The sequence below is a fragment of the Lineus longissimus genome, chromosome 4 (assembly GCF_910592395.1).
Source record: "Lineus longissimus chromosome 4, tnLinLong1.2, whole genome shotgun sequence".
Taxonomy (NCBI): domain Eukaryota; kingdom Metazoa; phylum Nemertea; class Pilidiophora; order Heteronemertea; family Lineidae; genus Lineus; species Lineus longissimus.
The window spans coordinates 9,745,996-9,767,108 of NC_088311.1; the positions used below are offsets into that span (position 1 = coordinate 9,745,996).

General features: G+C 41.4%; 1 protein-coding gene across 2 annotated transcripts in view; it reads right to left on the reverse strand.

Moving 5' to 3' along the window:
- Positions 1-19,637, reverse strand: part of LOC135486291 (uncharacterized) — a 73,974-nt gene extending 54,337 nt beyond the window's left edge. The window contains exons 1-3 of one of the 2 annotated variants that reach the window (XM_064768978.1): positions 19,378-19,637; positions 15,328-15,360; positions 10,685-10,826 (exon numbers count right to left, since the gene is read on the reverse strand). In XM_064768978.1, coding sequence (XP_064625048.1) covers positions 10,685-10,826; positions 15,328-15,360; positions 19,378-19,450 — 248 coding nt within the window. In that variant the 5' untranslated portion in view covers positions 19,451-19,637. Of the gene's footprint in view, positions 1-10,684; positions 10,827-15,327; positions 15,361-15,984; positions 16,012-19,377 lie in introns of those variants that run through there. The other variant, XM_064768980.1, reaches the window with a different exon arrangement.
- Between the last annotated feature and the right edge of the window lie 1,476 nt (positions 19,638-21,113).

Genomic DNA, 21,113 nt, shown 5'->3' on the forward strand with positions numbered 1-21,113 from the left:
CCAAATCTGGCTGGCCCTTTTCATTGGGGGGGGGGGCACTATAATAATAGACGGTCAAGGCTTTACTCACATATCACTCGTCACAGTATCAAGGGCCGATTGGTTCAGAGATAGAATGTGTTTTGAGCACGTGACACATTTCGCCAAGCACGTGGCGTGAGACTTCATAAAACATGGCAGACATGACCGATCGTCTCATTTCCTTGCTGCCAGAACGATATAGTACCAAAGATATGGTATGGGCTAACAATGTCCTCCTTTCAAAGGTCAGCTGAGCCGAGTGTGGAAATATTCAGGACAGCAGTAGCGGATTTAGGGGTCCCCCATCAGTCATCCCTTTTTGTCAGAGAAATGAATTTTCATGGCACCTACCCAAAGAAGTAAATATTTTTACAAGCCTCCCCCTCCTTTTCAGGATTGCACCTTCGGTTATATCCTATGAGTCCTCATTGGTGGGAGCACCCCCCCCCCCTTGCTTCTTTCCCAAATTTCAGGATCCGTCACTGTTGCAGAGATGAAACTTACATAAGAATACATGTATGTGCCGTGCCGTCAAGGAAGTCTTGAGGTGTTTCGTTCGATTGAGAAAAATAACTCACCATGGTGGTTTTCACGTCGTGTCTTGTGATAAACCGGTTTGGCAGCGCTGGTTAAGCAGCTTAATGTGTGCTAGACAGGACAACATGACTGGTATCTGCAAGGAATGAAATGACAAGATAAGATGAAACAATAGTCGCAAAAGTTGTGGAAAAATAGTTGTGGAGAAATCCGGCCCAACTTACCAATGTTCAACCAGCGCTTCGACTATGGAACATGTGCCTTGTTGGCGTCGACACAACTGAACGCTTGTGTTCCCAAAACCAGTCTGTCGTACCAGTAGCACAGCCAAATTCAACGCCCCTAATTGAATACGTTACGTACTAGAAATGACCAAACAACACATCTATTCAAATTGTGATTTTAAATCAAATTTAAATTGACCCATTCATGAAAATGCTCATGATCTAAATCTGACAGCGAAATAAAACTCACCGGTCAAATAATGAGCTCACGGTTGGAGGAACACAAGTCGGACAGAAAGTGACATAACTTCGATGAAACTTATGGTATTTTTAAACGTGTCTACGTGACACAACATGATTGTTGAAATTTATAGCCAGTACGTATTTACACAATACAATTTATTTTAAATTCAAGTTCAATTTTGCGCACATGTCGTCAGAGCGATTGAAAGTTGTCCGTTTTCGCGTATGTTGGGCCGTGTGCTCAGATGAATTGAAGGCTGTCCTGCTCCGCCTTTGTAGCTGAGTGTCATGGTCGTGAAATCGTACCTTTTTTCTCCATCACGATCAGCAACCTAGGAGTCACCAGACTATTGCTGGCGGGTGTCTGTGATAGCATGCAGCCGCAACAACAAATGGAGTAGTAACATGTCTGTCTAGTAGCAAGCATAGATTAATCTATGCTTGTTAGAAGTAAGAGACATGACTGAGGAGTTAGATCACAACCTATTTCACCTCTACGTCAATTGTAGTAGTGGTGCTTCGGTTACCGCACTCCAGGGTGATGCATTCTCATTCTGTGAAATATCTTTTTTGCCCTAGGCAGGAGAGTCAAGTCCTATATGCTGTTTCAGTTGGCTGTTTCAGTTGGCTGTTTCATGATATTTCATAATTCCATGGAAAGCAGGCGACTTAATACCAGTGTTGTCAAGGTCACCAACTGGAGCAACATGGAACTATCCACCCAAGTGAATCAATGTCGCCAATTGGCTTGTACATTTTTAGATTTGTAGAAACCCAGGGGAGACATTTAGAGCCCTTTCGATGGATATAAATCATATTCTTTTCATTATGCTTATGTAATCGGCCATCTAAAAAACCGTACAAAACAACTTTTTATTCCAAACAATATTTCAATATTGCTTTTTAAATGACAGAACACAAAATGTTAAGAACTTTGATGACTTATACTTTTTCAAAATCAAACAAGCGATGAAGGAGAATCTGCCTTACAGAATTGAAAGTGCATTTCGACAGGAGCCACTACGAGAATCATCCAAGGGACTTGTGTCAGGGTAGGGTGTACTGATTTCCCGAGGAGGAACTACCAGACTCGGCTTTCAGAATCAGCTCCACGTGTTTTAGAATGTCTTATTTATAAGTCTGACTAATTATTGTACTGTGTATTCGGCTGGGATACCTCATCTCATTACTCGGCAAATTACGTCCGACACTTGAAGTGGTATTTGTTATTCCGACCACGCTGCACTGTCCAGCAATGTCCGGTAAAAGCTATCCTGTCGACCATTTACTTAGTTAAAGTAGTGGTAGTTCAGTCCATCAGACGTATTTCCTTGAGGTAATCATGGCTGGACGTGTTGATAAAACAGTAGTTTGTATTCTGTTAATCTGCCCTGCGATGCGACATCATTCCGATAGCAATTGGTCCCTGATGGAGTAACCGTGTCTCTGGGCTGTGGTGAGTCAGACCGAGGAAGTGGTCACTCTGATCACCCTTTGTGTTGACGTGGAATGACGGTGAGAAACGCTCATAATGGTGGCCTGATCAGAGGAAGTGCTCATTAGGATATCTGTGGACAGAATGTCGATGTGCAGACCTATAAGACATTCTAAAACACTTCGAGCTGATTCTGAACGCCGAATCCAGTAGTACTTCCTCGGGAATTCAGTACACCCTACTCTGACACTAGTCCCTGGGATGATTCTCGAAGCTGCTCCTGTCGAAATGCACCCTAGACTTTCAATTCTGTAAGGCAGATTCTCCTTCATCGCTTGTTTGATTTTGAAGAAGTATAAGTCATCAAAGTTCTTAAAATTTTGTGTTCTGTCATTCAAAAAGCAATATTGAAATATTGTTTGAAATAAAAAGTTGTTTTGTACGGTTTTTTAGATGGCCGATTACATGAGCATAATGAAAAGAATAAGATTTATATCCATCGAAAGGGCTCTAAATGTCTCCCCTGGGTTTCTACAAATCTAAAAATGAACAAGCCAATTGGCGACATTGATTCACTTGGATGGATAGTTCCATGTTGCTCCAGTTGGTGACCTTGACAACACTGGTATTAAGTCGCCTGCTTTCCATGGAATTTTGAAATGTCATGAAACAGCCAACTGAAACAGCATATAGGACTTCACTCTCCTGCCTAGGGCAAAAAAGATATTTCACAGAATGAGAATGCATCACCCTGGAGTGCGGTAACCGAAGCATCACTACTAGAATGGACGTAGAGGTGAAATTGATTGTGATCTAACTCCACAGTCAGTTTAGATCGTCAGTATGTGTCTCTTACTTCCAACAAGCATAGATTAATCTATGCTTGCTACTAATATAATATAAGCCAGACAGCCATGTTACTACTCCATTTGTTGTTGCGGCGGCTATCACAGACACCTGCCAGCAATAGTCTGGTGGCTCCTAGATTGCTGATCGTGGTGGGGAAAAAAGGCACGATTTCACGAACATAAAACTCAGCTACAAAGGCGACGCAGGACAGTCTTCAATTCATCTGAGCACACGGCCCAACGTACGCGAAAACGGACCACTTTCAATCGCTGTGACGATGTGTGCGCAAAATTGAACTTGAATTTAAAAACATTTGTATTGTGTAAATACGTACTATAAATTTCAACAATCATGTTGTGTCACGTAGACACGTTTAAAAATACCATAAATGCCAAGTTTCAGCGAAGTTATGTCACTTTCTGTCCGACTTGTGTTCCTCCGACCGTGAGCTCATTATTTGGCCGGCGAGCTTTATTTGGCTGTCAGCTTTAAATCGTGAGCATTTTCGTGAATGGGCCTATTTATATTTGATTGAAAATCACATTTTGAATAGATGTGTTGTTTGGTCATTTCTCGCACATAACCTACTCAATTAGGGGCGTTGAATTTGGCTGTGCCACTGGTACGACAGACCGCTTTGGGAAACACAAGTGTTCAGTTGTGTCGACGCCAACAAGGCACATGTTCCATGGTCGAAGCGCTGGTTCAACATTGGTAAGTTCAGCCTGATTTCTCCACAACTTTTGCGACTATTGTTTGATTCTGTGTACAACCTTATCTTGTCATTTTCATTCTTTGCAGATACCAGACATGTTGTCCTTTCTAGTACACCTAATACTGCTTAACCAGCGCTGCCAAACCGGTTTATCACAAGATACGACGTGATCACTACCATGGTGAGTTATTTTTCTCAATCGAAAGAACCATCTCAAGACGTCCTTGACGACACATAAATGTATTCTTATGAAAGTTTCATCTCTGCAGTAGTGGCGGATCCTGAAATTTGGGAAAGAAGCAAGGGGGGGTGCTCCCAGCCAATGAGGACTCATATGATAGAACCGAAGGTGCAATCCTGAAAAGGAGGGGGGAGGCTTGTAAAAATATTTACCTCTTTGTGGAGGTGCCCTGAAAACTCATTTCTCTGACAAAAAGGGATGTGTCACGAGCTCATAACACATTCTATCTCTGAACCAATCAACGATCGAGTATCAATCTATCCAATCCCATAGGAGATCAGCATCCCAGAGCTTTGATAAACCCTGCCAGTTGTTCCCAGGCTTGTGTGATGAAATGACCATAGTTAAGTGATACGCCCTCTTGTATTCAGTGGTACATTTTTTGTATTAAAGTGACAACTATAGCATGAGATATGTTGGTTTTTCCTACAAAAATGGCTTCCAGTAGGACCGTAACTTCTCCAAACAGGAAAATTGAAATACACGTATCATTGAACTGCAATAAACAATGCACAAAAACTGGGTGTAACCTTAGGCTTGCCTGCATTTCACAAGCCATGTCCAAAACATGCGAGATCAGCATAAGTGGTGGCGCGTGGTGGCAAGCAGAGGTATTATCCTCCTGGCCAGGGAAATCTACACTCAGGTTGTCCCTTTAAGTATGTTTTGGAATGGTCACGATGTGAATAATGACAACAATGCATTGGGCCTGCGGTCATGTGGTGGCTTTCATAACATATCCTTGCAAGTGGAGTCGAAGGAAGCTGCTGAAAGCGCCAGCAAACCAGCAGGAAACAAAAGACTGACTTAAAATTTCTTTCGCAAACCATTATATTTTGGCGCCTATATCATAAAGATTTTTAATGAGGTTCCATTATGGTACTTTAATGGAAGGATTTAAGTCCACGGTAATGCCACGTCATTAAATACTTTCATACAGCGTTTTTATCGTGTTATTCCATTAACTTTAGCAGCCCTTCGAATCTAATGTGTACCATTATGAGAATGCATAAAAGTCTGTTCAAACGTGGGTTGGGATTTTGTGCTTGTACCATAATCAGTTGATCTGGATGTAGGAAAATTAATGAACTATTGTAGGTAAATTGCGACAGCTTGATAAAATGATTTCTCGATATAAAATCGAGTGGTTAAGACCACCCTGGCGTTATGGCTGCAGGCAAGTAGTAAGCGTATTGATGCTAAACATGTACCCGTCTACCACGATATTTTGACTTGAAATTACTACCCTTTATTAGTTTTAACCGAAGCAACCGATAGATGAAAAATCTCATTGCGACAGAAATTTGGTGACAAACATTTTGATACTGAGTGGTGAACTCCGTATCAAAACGACTTTCTGCTTTGAGTCCTGTCTTGGAACCCCAACCTTCCATTACTGTTAAAGTGACTGACATCAAGATGCCATTAGCACTAATGGAACTACATGTATATTATGTTTTGATATAGGCGCCTGGTCACCATTGAGTTTTACCTATACAAGTATAAAGATGGTGTGCAAAGAAAAAACTTGGCCATTTTGTTACCATTTTAATATCTAATTGTATACCGGGGCTTTTGTACCCCTCACCTGTACCGGTGCTCTTGTACCCCCTTGCCTTGCTTAGTATTTGAATTTTCCGATACACGAACCACCGCCAGTGAAAGGGGCTGGCTGGGTGCTGTAGGGACAACTACAGCTATATTGCTATCAAATAGGCCTTCTATCAAGACGAATTTCTTAAAACGTACATGGATGACATCATGGCCCAGGTCATTAATTGTGGAAAATGACCATGTACTCACCTCGGGTAATGTAATGCATGTCATTTGCATTGGATATGGGGAGAACAATTTCTGGCTAGTTTCACCAGTTTTGATTCCATTGAATAATACTATTCTTCTCGGATCAATGGCACAAAAGAAAATTACCGGTACCAACTTAGTATAGCATTTTGGTTATAAATTGGACTGTATTTCTGGGTTTTTGAAGAGTGTACATGTCACATGGAAATTGGTTGACATCTGTTCAACAGTTTATGAGTAATAGGACTTCAAGATGGCGGCCTTGCGGCCATGGGATTTGACTGAAACTTAAGGACATTGATTCGAGTACATAGATACATAATCACTGAAAGTTTGGTTGCAATCCGATCATTGGTTTCGGAGTAATAGGACTTTGTTTAATTTTCAAGATGGCGGCCTGGTGGCCATATTGGTAAATGAGACAAGACCACTAATTAATATTCATAGGTTGGAGGGTCGAGGCCTATCAATTAGACGAGTGCATGTTTTTTACTCTCAAATACATATTTGGAGAGGTATTGAAAAAATATTTGCTGTGGCAAGTCTGCAGATATAAATAAATTGTTTGGTAAAAAAAATAATTTTGAATTTCGACAACCTGGCCATAGGGGGGGGGGGTTCAAATTTGGAGTGAAAATGGCCGAAATGGGTAAAAATGTCCACTTGTGTCAAACTTGTCAATTTTAAAAAAAAATTCCGTGGTCAATCACCATTTTGTCCTCTTTCGTCGCTTTTGGCACAGTGTACCACTCTTTGAAATGTCTCTCATTTCTCCAAAAATGTCCAGATATGACTTTCCTTTGTTTTTGTTGGAGAGTTGTGGGATGTCATGTACATTAGTTTGAAAAAATTCTCAAAATGTTAACCCCTGAAATGTACCTTCATTGAGACAAGACCACTAATGAATATTCATAGGTCTGTGGGTCGAGGCCTATCAGTTAGACGAGTTTTTGAATAATTATCACCAGAAAACGATCTTAGTATGCCAACCTGATGCCAGATCCCGATTCCGCTTTTTCTATAAACCCAAGCAGCTAAAACAAACATGGCGTCCAGTACTTTTGCTGGACGCATACTAAGATCGTTTTCTGGTGATAATTATTCAAAAACTAGGTTTGCAAACTCCACCAAACTTCTAAATCTTGTTTATTGAAAGTGTTTTAGGAGCTTGAAAACATTTTTAACCATTTTCACCTTATTATTTCGCGTTGGACGCCACTGGTCGCCACTGGACGCTAAATAGGATGACCCGTCTCGAGCGCCACCCAACGTCTGTTTTGATATACGACCGCGTTCTTCGACGTCCTCTTTCACAAAAACATGCAAGACAAGTTTGCGCGAGCGACGACCGTTTACAAAAACATGTACAGATTTTTTGCGGTTTTCACGGCCCATAGGTTTCGAACGAGGAAGTGCGTGTCGCCACTGTACACTTGTTGAAAAGCATGGCAGATCTAATGCTGCGAGCTACATTATTTTTTTGATGATACTGAAGAATCCGGCGATGATGCAGACGATCATGCAGACTTGCAGACTTTTTATGCAGGAAATGATTTTTTTCCTAAATTGTGTACATTTGTGGGACGTACAAACATTATTACATCTTTGTCGCGGACAGGAACGTGTCGTATTCACGGAATATTTACTTCTTTCTCAAAATTAACTTTCGACATTTCCAAATCGGCCCCCTTTTCCGCCATCTTTGTTCTTGCCGTTCCGCTCGAACCTCAGAAAGGGGGAAGTGAAAATCATGCAATTTAGTCTCGTGACCGTTCTTCCGTTCGTTCTTGACGTTCGAAACCTGTCCACGGGTTGATTTCAACACGAGCGTGGACGAGTGGAGGGATTCAAATACGCCCTTGGAATCAAGCGGTGAGTATAGCACGTGTTGACAGAGTCACTCGCATACAGGTTTTGAAATTGATCTTTTTTGTCTATTTTTCTCTCCGATTGTCATCAGCAAAAAAAACAGAATCTCTCCTGCATATTTATGTTCTTTCCTGTTAGAAAATGGCAGAAAAAGTGAAACGTTTTCGATTTTGTGTGGATCATGACCTTCTCCTCTTGCGGGAGATCATGGTTGTGAATCCTTACCAGGACGGGGGGGGGGGGGTAAAGTTTACACAAATTTACTGGTGAAGAAAACAAACTCACTTACACGATTCGCACCCATCTTCGCCAGAATGTTTAGAAATTAAGAATCCATGATTGCAATGGAAATTAATACTTGTTGCAGGTCCGGAGTGGACGAGACTTACGAAGAGATGCTACAACTGTTACAGGAAATTAAGGATTTGAAGCCGGATGAAGAAGCCAATGCCGAGACGGCCGCAGTGGCAGTTAAACAGGTTAATACGAAAGCCCAGAAGGATCATTCAATATTCAAAATTTCAAGTTTCAACAAATATTGAATTTTGAATTTTCTGCCTATTATATTCCAAGTTTTGCAGTATTTATATCAACAAAATGTACATGTACGTGCCCAATAAAAGTTGCCATTTCACAGCCTTCGTCTCTTGTCCTTCGGTCTCTGAGCGATGGGATCACTCACGAAAAGTTCCATTTACACACTACACTGTCACCACGTATAACAATAACCGGTCGGCCTTTTCTGACTCCGCGTGCAGCCATCTATTCTAAGTTTTGCAATAAGGCAGAATGGCCTCATGGGGTATTTGATGCCCCGGTTTAAGTTTAGCCCCTACCTGTGATATTGATTGATATCCCCACGGATCAAACAATGCAGGGGCTACAAATAAAGCGGGGCTACAGATATCCCATTCTACCCTATACTAGAAAACATTATCGATTTGTCACGCTCAATACTGCGATCAAGCAGTGGTGGATTTTGAGGGTTAGTATTAAGTACAAGCCCCCCCCCCCCCTCCTCCTCCTCAGAGCAACAATTTAAAGTGCTGCAGGTCCCAGAGATGGCCGGAAAACCACATATATTATGCCTCTTGCACGATCATTGGTTATGCCATCGCCAAGAAATCGGCTCCACTAAAATAGCCGGCACATATTTAACTGATCACCAGCCAAGTGAATCAATAAGTTGTAATAATTCTTGCCAAAGGCTTGACCTCGGATGCTATCCAAAACATGCCCTGTATCCCAGAACGGCATGCCGATCAACCGTCGTCGTGCGTATATCCATCCTTCAAGGAGGAGACTTTAGGATTGACATTCACTGCCGGTATAAAGTCGGCATGCAGTACCGGGCCTCATATTTGATAGTTGAACTGGTGATAGTCCTCCGCACTGGCTTGTGAGACCAATACCTTCGTATTTCTTACTTCTTCGTCCACAAGGATAGCTAAACCTGCATGTAACACTTCACCGAGAACTAAGAAAAATGTGATCCCAAACTATTCTGCCTTCGGGATGGATTGAATGAACTCAACATGACCGTTTGCCTTGTCTAGTGTTGCGTTCAGCAAGGAGGTTCTGTTTCCTCTAAAACTTCCTTGCTTTCAAATGTAATTGAATACGATGCATTTTGTCCAACTGACAACATTTCTACTCGGCTTTCTGATTCGCTACAGAGTTATTTCATAGGTAGCTAAAGAAAGTTGTTAATGGATTGAACAACGGTAATGCAAAAGGTGATCCTGATATCAACTCTCCCCACGAATATCTTGTGATTGCCACAACAAAATCTGGCCCGCCTCGTCGATTGTCCTTTTCTTTTTTAATCCCAGTCTTCCGTGAACACTAAACCGTCCCACTTTAAGAACCTCATTTCCTGTCGAAGGAAGAATATCTTTCCGATAGAAATAATTCCATCACTGCGCTGTTGCATTCCAGCTTTTCGAAGAAGAAAAGGAAAGATATTAAGGACTGACCCGACGAAAACTGGCGTGATGTATTATAAACTGATGTACCGCATTGATCACTGCTGCAGAAATTATCCCTCGTCCACAGCTGTTATTTGGATATTAAAAAATACCCGTTGATGATCGGAGGTTGGCGATATTTTTGATACTTTCGCTGTTAGACTTATCTTGCAAAATAGGTACTTTTAAATAGGAATAGCTGGGAGGGCTCTCATGCCCAGCATTGCATGAACAGTCGATGATTGTATTGTTTACCACCACAACACAATACAAACAACACTTCCTCTGCTTTTGTGGTAGGGGTATGTAAAAATATAAGTTCGACCTGGCCTAACGCGCCCCTCAAAATGAAAAAGTCTTTTGTCTGCTTGTGCTGTGTCGTCACTTCCATTCAAGGGAAGCTCGTACTTTTTGGCGGTAAACCGATAGCTCTATCCGCTGTGCAACAGCCGAGGCGGTGTTGTGTCTGTGTTATTTATACCGGTCAGGGCAGCAGGTGACCCATTTATACCAGTAGTCTTTTGTGACAGAAGTTACGCAATTGATACTAAATATTCTTGTAGCTGATTCCGAGGCACTGGATTGCATGACGATATCCAAGATGGCTTCATCACGGTCTTATAGCTGTCTGTGCGAGTCGCCTTGTCTATCACGTGAAGATGCGCTCCGGCCGGGAATCGAATCCATGACCACATGAGGTGACAGTCGTTGCTGTTATTTTACAAATATGAATTGTATTCTTTGCCAACGGAATAATTAAAGGAAAATATTCGTACTCACTTATCATATACGACATATTTGTTATCTTGACTTGTATAACACGTTCCTTTCTTCGTGATCGTGTGCTGCGTGAGGTTGACTGAACCAAGACCATTCTGGTACCACATGCCCCGCCACTCTTCGGGAAACGAACATCGCCGCGCTTAAAAGGGACAAATAAGAAGGAAAGATGCGTCAGACACATGTAGATACACATTCGAAAGATAGAGCTAATACATAAGCGGATATTCAACCAGGAATTAGTCTGCCTGGCGCCATCAATGCGACGTGGATGAAATATAGACCATTTTACCTCCTTGTCCATTGACGCCCCCGCTTTACACCCAATCACGTCGGCCTGTTTGTTTGAGCACCACACACTGAGTTGGATTCGAATGATTCGAGGTAGCTCGATCATGTAAAGTTGGCTTTTTTTCTGTTAGACGCCATCTTTTTGGATATTAAAGGGGTACACTGTTGTATCAAAGCGTGTCAGGAAAATAGAGATGCACTTCTACACAAGTGCAGTTATCAGCATGCACCTTTAATGAAACTTGGTATATATAGTATTTGTATATCTATCGACAGTGACAACGGCAATGTTTAAATTCATACATGTATTGGAAATGGATTTGCGCAATTTTCAATTTTCAATTTCAATTTTTTCACAAACGGCGTACATGTAACCTTTAAAGATAGAAACAGCCTTGTACGGCATTTTCGATTCAGGGGAACGTATTCGGACATCATCTTATCAGCAGCAATAAATAGTCACATATGCTGCTCTCTCCAAATTCGTCTCATACAATTTCTGTTGCTGTCGCAGCAACCCCATGTGCGCAGCAGGCAATCCCATCACGAACGAGTAGACTACCCTTGGTGCAGTGTGAAATCAATTGATCATGAAGTTTGTACCATCAGCTGCATGTGACACCTTCACAAATGGCTGACTCTGATTGGAACAACTCAGCCAACGAAGTGATTCAAAGCCGATTTGAGAAGACATTTCAAACCCGTTTGTATTCTACTTTCCTTTTTGACTTTCACATTTGTACAACAACGGGCAAAATTGCCTGACAACTGGAACATGAAGGCTACCCCGAGGCTACATTGCCAACAACCTTAATAATCGGTTGGCATCTTGGTGGTATTATGCGTTACATGTATGTGTACCCATGAGCAACATTGTGATGACAACTTGCAGCTTCCAGCAACCAAATAGTCGTCGACATGGTTTGGTGGTCCCCCGACCTTCTTGGCAATTATTGCCAGGAAATTGCTGTGGCATTTGTTCGTGGTATAAACGTATCAATCTTAACACTGTTATTCTTGGTCACGCCTTGCGCCAATCATTTTTTTTCGTCGACTTTAATACTTTTCAGTTTTATAAGTTGTAAGTTCAGTACATACTCCTAGTTGCAGGTATAAACCTTGAGCAATCACATTTTCAGATTTCAACGGCAGCTCTCTGACAGCCATCCCGAACCTTATGGTACATACTCCCTGTAAACATAGCCGGGGTGCAAAAACCTTGGTGGTCAAGATGTCTGTCAGCAAATTGATTAAAGAAATGGAGTGAGAAACGCACTGCTCAGTTACAGAAAGACAAATTCATCATAACAATATCCCTGCTAGGATTTTGCCTATTAATGCCGCAGTATAAAGTACATCAATTTCCAGTATAAAGTTAAACCGACTGATGTTGTCAGTTACATCAGGAATAATAAATAAAGACTTATAATTTGAATATTCAGAAAATAAAACCTCATGTTTTTTCTCAAAAGGGCGGTCAAACTCTTCCGGAACTTGTATACAAGAAATCACCAAGACGAACAAAATGATATCTTGTTCAGCTCTAATCACCATATAGGTTAAGGCATTATATTGAAAAAGCCCCCTATGGTCAATATTTGGTACCTTATTGCTTTCATTAACCCCTTCGGTGTGTGCCTAGGGCCCACTTTCGACGCACCACCCCCGAAAAGTAACCTCGATGTGGCCAAAGTTGTTTATTTAAAATGAGCCCGAGCACGAACCGAAAATATATGTACAGTGGATGTGTTACAGCGAGAAAAGGGAAACTGTCAATCCTCCTCAAAATCAGTGCATATCGCATGCCCTAAACTTGCATCATCAATCAGAAATCGACATTTGCCACGCCCATCCCGGTATGTACTGGCGAAAAGTAGAGTCATTTTAAGGAATTCTCCGGCACCCAACGGGTTAATTCTTGGTTACATGCATTGCAAGGTCAAATTCATGGATGCCCTCCTTATCTTTCTCATCCCACGCCACACTGTCCATGGGTTATTCATTTGCCATTCCGTCCAAATGACTGTCTCCCGTGATGACCAGAAGCATTACCAAGTGAATAATTAGCAACACATGGGGTCATTAACAACAAATAAGAAGGGTATTTAATAAAGACTTGACCTCGGCCAGAAGAATTTTACGGAGCAAGGGCAAACAGCTATACACTCTTCAGATCAAAGCTATTTGAGAACATGGGTTTTTCACCCAACATGAATATGCACTCCTAGACATTTTTCAGAGGAATAAAAAAGAACTGAAGGTTTTTGAGCTTGTGAAAATATAAAAGGTATTTTCAAGTGCCTTAAAAATTTCTAGAAATGAATATCGAGTGAAATGATGAATTTGAAAAACTATATATATCCCCATGATTAAAGTCAGTATACCCGGTTAACATGCAAGTATTTTTGTGGGACCTTGTATCATGTGATGTTATCTCCTTATTCATCATGGTAAGAGCATCTTCAATTACATCCCAAAATGTTGTCACAGCTTTCCAGATTTTATCGATGGTCTATCAGCGCTTCCAGTGGTAATATACACTGCTGTTGCTTCCCATATTTGGAAAATGGCATTTTGAATCGGATCAAGGGTGGGTTTGATCAAACGTATTTATTTTCATAAGTGTTGATCGGATACTCCTATTATTGTATAGATATTCCGACTTTGTAATGTATATATTAGCTTCATACATGCAGTCATTTTTCAACGTCTATTAAGCAAATCTCGATACACTTGATACGTGGTATTCTCCGACATTGAATAAATATTGCAAATATAAATGTAGCATTTGTTTATCTTTAAGTATACGCTAGCAATGGTATTACAACGAAAAAAGGCAACGCAGATCCAAATGGATTTTATCAATTTACCAGTATACCAGCAGAAAAACCAATGCAAACCTTACAGCACCTACAGAATACAAAATGTACATCAACACATCGACTAAGTACATGTAAGCTTACATGTAGGAAGGGGTTGGCTCGTCATTTTAGAATAATGAACAAAAATATATCGATACATGTAGGCCTACAAATAAAGGTTGATACAAAAAGGATAAGATACTGGAACCAAATTGGTCATCTTCAGGAGACTCAAATGCACACTTAGTGGTATGGGTCATGAATCAAAATTCAGTATAGAGAAGATTATTTGAGCCAAACATTTTGAATATTCATCCGTACGGGGACGAAGTTGGTGATCAATAGAAGCAGACGATCAGTCCTTGTCAACCACCATTCTGTGAAAACAATATCGATAGCCGAGTAAACATGGCGTTTTCCCTGGAGTGTCACTTTCCTATCAATATTGGAGAAAGATTTCATTCTTGTCAATGAAACAGAACAATCTTCTCAGTACATGGCAATCCACCTTAACTCCCGCATATATCCGCGTATTAAGGTGAGGGATTCAATTGTCAGGTTCGATTGTGAGACAAAAAAACCCAGTAATATTACAACATTCTGTCCAAGCAAGGGACATGGTTACCGTATCGTTAGTGCGAGATGGACATTAAACCGGTGATGAATAGCTAAAAATACAATGGGCATCCAGAGAGAAAATACTGAATTATGAACCAGATTTCAAAACATTGTTTTAATAAAATATGAGTGCGATACCATCCTTCTGAACCGTTCTCTAAATACGATGTTTTTTCAGCCCCCATTTTATTTTACATTTCCTATTCGATGTGACAGAAGAGTAAAATCTGGCCGGGAGTGAAACATTACATTACGTTCATGTGCACTCTTCTTAATAGCAGCCCTTTCGCCTCCAAAACACGCAGTCGAGATGGAGATTGTCATACATAAAGGGTCTAGTCATGCTGCAGAATATTCATATTATAATCATAAGGATGGAGATTATTGGGCGTTTCTTTCAAAATGTATAGCATGTATTTTCTTTAAGTCTGAGAGGTAGTTCGACGCGGGCAGAGCCAGATTGTTGAAGACGAGTTTAGCGACATTTTAGCGAGAGGCATTCATCACAAGCCAGGCATTGACAGTTGATTGATTGTTGACGGCCCATAATCATGCTGGCGCCGGAACAACATGATACATGTCACAACTGATTGAATTATTACCGGTAAATACAAGACTGTGAATGGTATTGATCTCATGTGGAATTAAACGGCTACTGCAACTATATAGAGTAGCAGCAACGAAATGGAGACATGAGGCAAAAGGCTTGTGCGGCGAATTGTAGCGTATCCAACGTGATACCAATGTCACTGAAATCTGGGACAATATTGCTGCCACGAGTGAGAGAAAGATCGCTGATTCTTGTCGCAGGAACCTGCGATGACCACCCCAAAGGACTGTAGACAGGTTGGAGGTGATCGGAAAAAGACTTACCGGATCTTGAACCACTACACGAATGGTGGTAACCTGGAACGAGAGGAAGAATGAAATGGATCAATCCAGAATGCAAAATGATCGAGGAGAAACGAACGAGTATGTCCACCTCTGACGATTATAGTTAGTAGGGAGTTTTCGCAAAGTTCATGAAACGCCTACGTCATTTTTCGGCAATTTTAATTGTTTGTGTCGAGCAATGACATAATAGGCGTTGGCGATGGCGTTGGGGTTTCGGGGACTTTACGAAAACTCCCTATATAGTACTGTAACAAGGCGACCCCCACCTAAAACACAACATGCTCTTCATCACTAATTCCTTAACTGTTTCCAGAACCTGTGCCTAAGATGCTCATCCATACGATTTGGTGGCATTTATTGTGATGCTAGACCATGGACAGTCATTTCCCATTAGATAGCTTGCCAGGAAATGATCATCATGATTGTAATCTAGAGTGAACGTTTTGTCTGGATTGCTCGCGAACTTTTTTGTCGTTGAAGGATAAGTAATTTCTCCTTGACAACGTGGACGAGAGTACTGTAGTAACAGTTGTACAAGTGTGCCTATGATATCGTTCATTGACCATGTTGGATGATAAAACGGAGCCAAATAAACCGGTGTTAAAGGAGAAATCCAGATATCCCGTTAATGCTCACCAATCAACATGTAGGGTTATAGGCGTGACGTTCTGTGTGATAAACGCAGTTGTTCTTGGTGCTGAACCTACGTCCGTCATAGAACAAAGGTGACTGAGTGAAGCAAGCGCTAAAAGCCTTTGACTTCCTCAGGATGTAGACCTTGAGAAAAGTCGTGTCTCGAAGGAAAATACGTCCTTTTTGATAAAAAAGTTGGAATGAAACAAAACAATGCGTTGACACCGGTTTATACACGCCGATCTATCGGCGTTGTGCGTCTGTATCCCTCCAGATGCAAGACGTTTATGACTGACGCACATCGCTGATAAATCGGCATGACCAGTTTGTGACCATGGTGAACTACTACACCAGCTCGTGTATCCATTACGATTCGATCGATATGTCGTCTGACCTCCATCGCACACAGATGTCAATGGATGGTTATTGTTTCACCTTTATCAAAGAGTGATGTGCGAGCGAGAGGAGGATGCAGTGCAAGCAATTGAGATAAAGGAAAGAGTTGTTCAAAAACGATGATCTGGCTGAATTATACTGTACTTGAACTAAGGTATCACGGAAGGTAGCATAATCGGTCATGTCTGTTAAAATAATTGACGCTACTTACACAATATCACGGCCATCCGTGACAATATCTAGCTACCGATCAACAGTTCCAAAGCTTAGACAAGTGACATTTAATTCACACTGGTTCAGACGGGAAGACGAGGGATGAGCTTGTCTGCATTTTAGCTTCCTTGATATCCGTATGCTCATGTTGCGCCTCGTGGCTTACGATTTCTTTGAGCAACATGCACTTTTCGTAAAAAATGCTTTTATATTGGGTCGCTTGCTAAAAATTAAGCGCATTGCAATACACCTTCTGGGGATATGATCACAAGTTCATGGCATGAACCACACGTTCAAGAAGAAGGAACTCAAAAAAAGCTCGGCTTTTTTTCACTCGAGTTCCTACATGTTACATCAGTTCATTCCTTGCTCAGGAGATGCAAATCTTTCCTGATAAAAATGACGGCCTTTCAGAAGCGGGTTCCTGAGCCGGTGTAGTAGGAGTCGTAAGGAATCCCAATAAGACGGGAGAATAATTCCGTATTCAGGGAGGGAGCGCTGTGCCATTTGAAAAAAGCTAACAAGCCTGAAAGTACTAAAAGAAGGCAGGAAATGAGATGTCATCAGAATGGAGGAAAGAATGAGACGTCTTCATTTGTGATAAGAAAAGATTAGCATTCAAGTTTATGGAGAGGAAACGTTGAAATTAGTTCGTTTCAAAGATGGATGGATTAAAACGAATTCCGACGAACGGACGTCTTTCGATTGGACTCCGATATATCGGGTGTTCTCTATGTATACGTTGTACGTACATGTATATGTCTTTCATTTCAGTCAGTCATTAGGCAAGTTTCGCAATCCTTACCCTTACAAAAAGCTACGAAAGACGAAGTATGAAGTATATGGACTTTATCGCCGAATTTCGAAATTTAAAAAAATCCAAATTCCAGAAGATGATTTACGAGTGTCGGGGAAATAAATTAGAACAGGATTTGTCGACGCGACAGACTGGCACCCGCCACAGAAACGAAGTCATTATCTCCAACTATGAGTCTTCCCTTGAACTGAAAAACATCTTTGCGGCTATTTTAGGCACGACTTTATCCTGTTCCGCCATATTCTGTTCATTCCCTTCCGTCAATTCGATAAGGCCAATAAAGCAGAAAGTGGCAGTCTCAAAACGCAGATATTACTCAATATCATTCGTAAGTTCCTTCTTTGATTATTTCATGCATGCTCCCTTAACTTTTGAAAGAAAATTTCCAGTATGTTGCATTGGTAATTGGCTGTCGCTTACAGCAATGAACTAATCAACGCCTTTTAAACTACTTTCCATTTTTTCCCACCAATATCAGACTTCCAGTATGGCGATATCAAAAGCATTCCAATGTATGCTAAAGAACGCCTGTTTTGTCTTTATCGGTAGATCAAAAATGGAACTCGGTACATGCAACCAAATCTCGTAATTTTGTAGGTGATACTTCTGAGATTGTTAATTGGGAGTAGAAAATGTAGAGAACACCATTTAACCCATTGGCTACCAGATGCTTTTTCAGAAATAACGACTACATGTATTTTCAACTTCGTTTGCCAAGCTAACTACTATACATACGTTGATACTTTCGCACTAGAAGGAGGTCAGAAAAAGCATGTTTGAACGAGGTTCGAACTTCCAATGCCGTTTACTCGAAAACCGTTCACGCGCGGGTCTCGAATGGCATGATATCGAACAGGTAGTTCCGCAGGAACGCTTGTGGCATTTTTGTTAGATGTATACTTCTCGTGTAATGGCCCTTCTACTTCAGATGACACGACTTGCATTTTTGAGAAAGCCAAGACATTATAGCCAAGACAACCTATATAATCACCTGACGTCTTATTGCAAAAACGTCGAATGCACCAAAACAGTTTGAGTAAGATTTTTCAATTCCTGTTTCGAGAAGTCATTGTCAAGCAGGAAAGATATTTCCGTATTGAAAACCAGGATTCTTCACTTGCGGATAATGCCTTCCTGTGCAGATTCGATTTACCTTACCAATGAAGCCTCGGAAGTAAAGAAAGTGGTCAACTTGTCGTTTTTAAGCTGCTTTCATGCACTTCGCGCGTTGATATTGGATTATTTTGCTGTATTATGGTAATCCTTTATCTAGCAATGGCCTTGGTGTTGTCACAACTCACTAAACCCATAATCCTATGCGTAAAGACAGTAAGACGATAATTTGGCTCGTCATCATAGATATATTCAATCGCTTAATCCACATATATGGGACAAGGTTTTTGACGTATAAGGTATCTGAAAACCAGACAACATCATCGAACCCAGATGCGAAGGCTACAAAAACTTGTCGGTCACTGCATGTCTGTGAAGTCGGAACCAAGTTTTTACGGAGAAAAGGAACAACCAAGACCCTGATTATGGAAGCCTATAGGGATTTGCCCCGATCGTTCAGGCAAAAAATCAATATACAAAGGTGTAATGCTGAAAACAAGACAGCAGCCCAGATATGAAAGCTAGAAAAACTTGCCGGTCACTGTACAGAGCAGCGGAGCCAGTTACGACGAGAAAAGGAACAACCATCGGACACTGAATATGGAAACCTTGAGCTTTGTCCCACTCGTTACGTTCAACCCGACGTCGTCATGATTATTCACAGGCAAATGAAGATCAAAACGTTCTGATTTTCATGTACCTGTGGATGATTTATCAAAGTCATTGACTTTACTTGACAACTGATTTATTCCACAGTAACAGGTGATTTCAAATGGTTGAGACAGCTATAACATTTGAAAGACACAGCAACATATATCAACGAACAACCACAATTGGGTAAACTAAAGTCCTATTACCAAGAAAGGAATAGAGAACGCCAACTGAATAGAGAAACAAATACAATCTATAGTATCCACAAGTGTAATCCATTGTTTTCCTCTTCCGTCTCCATACTCAAGACTAGCGTACAAACAAAGTTTTAAGTCATCACACCAGAGGAGTATAGTTAATCCATGCTATCTGGGAGGCCAGCCTAGGCACGACTGTCATAATCCAGAGATGCGACACATTTTGATTGAATGGGAATGACATTGTGAGATGCTGCGCTAAACAGCCACCACGCTCAGTCAGCGCTGAATGACAGCGAGGCAGGAGGTACACGAGTCTGCCTCCGAGGCAAAATCCTTCAAACGGGTGATTTATGTAACAGACAAAAGATGACGCCAGCGCATTGGCGACTCTGCAACTAGGATGTACGAAAACATCGTCCGGGATGGAAATTTGTGTCACTCATGGTTTGTAACTTATTCTCATATTGATGATTTCTATAGTCAATTTATATAACTCACTGTATTTGCGACATTGGTTAGATTCATTGGAGATAACCTGAGGAACGACAGAAACCAACGCACAGTCGGCGGCATGCTGGCGTCTCTGGCTGCCGTACCAGCGTAGGAAAGAAACATTGTATTCACCTTGTACAACTCACTCAAACTGAATGAAACCGTGCATTTTTTACTCAAATATCTTAGAAAGAATCTCGAAACACTCAAGCTGACTTACCTACGATAAGGGAGAATATCTTTCCTCTAAACTTGGCAAAAAAGTATCGACCATAGGCCTATACTCGATGATGGTATTATAGTGATGAGACCGCCTGTCACCACGTGCGTCTTGACGACCACGTGACCCCCCATATAAAGAATTAGGTCAGGAGGGAGCCGCTGAGAGGACACGTCTGTATTTGTGGAATACACGTGATTGTGACTGCGTATACATCAGTATTTGCATGACATCTTCTTGGGGAGTATCAGCGGAACACCCCACGGAACCAGGCCCCAACATTACAATGGCAACACCACGTGGACACTCCTCCCGTCACTTTTACCCAGGGTCATTGCGTCGGTCTACACATGGGTCAGATGGTATGGGCGTCGAGGTGTGTGGCTCGAACTTTGTCCGATATCGACGAATGCCCGGAGGAAAGGAGGATTTTAGGCAAGGAGACATTTCCAGAATAGTCCTAACGGTAAGTAAAAAGCCCGAATGAAAAGCTCCGATATATACGCTGAATGATTATTTTACATTTCAATTAACAAGACAGTGGAGTTAATCTTTAAAGGAAGATCTAGAAAAACAGTTTAAGCGATACTTTTTAACTACCCTCCTCAAACTAGCTTTCGTATTACCTTTTTAATGAAGTCGCAACTCAACACGCAATATATATCTTTTCATGAAGACCATGACACACCCAGTGCCCAAATGAGCCAGTCTTTCCCAAAATTCAGTGCCAGTCAATGAACTCCACTTTTACAAAGACAGTCGCAAGTCACAACCACCAACTTTGTTAAAGGGAGACTATTGTTAAGAACCAGGTGGTACAGCGAAGGTAAACAGAGTCGCCAGTATGAGTCTCTTACACTTCAATTTAACTACACTGTATCCACGCTTATGACGGGGAATGTACTTAATAGAGGACTCCTTTCTGGGGACAGTTTCAGCACTCGGCCACATGGTCAAGGCATCGAATTAAGGCCTACTTGAAATGAAATTTGCTGTCGCCTTGCTATATAATCTTACCTGAATTGAGGAT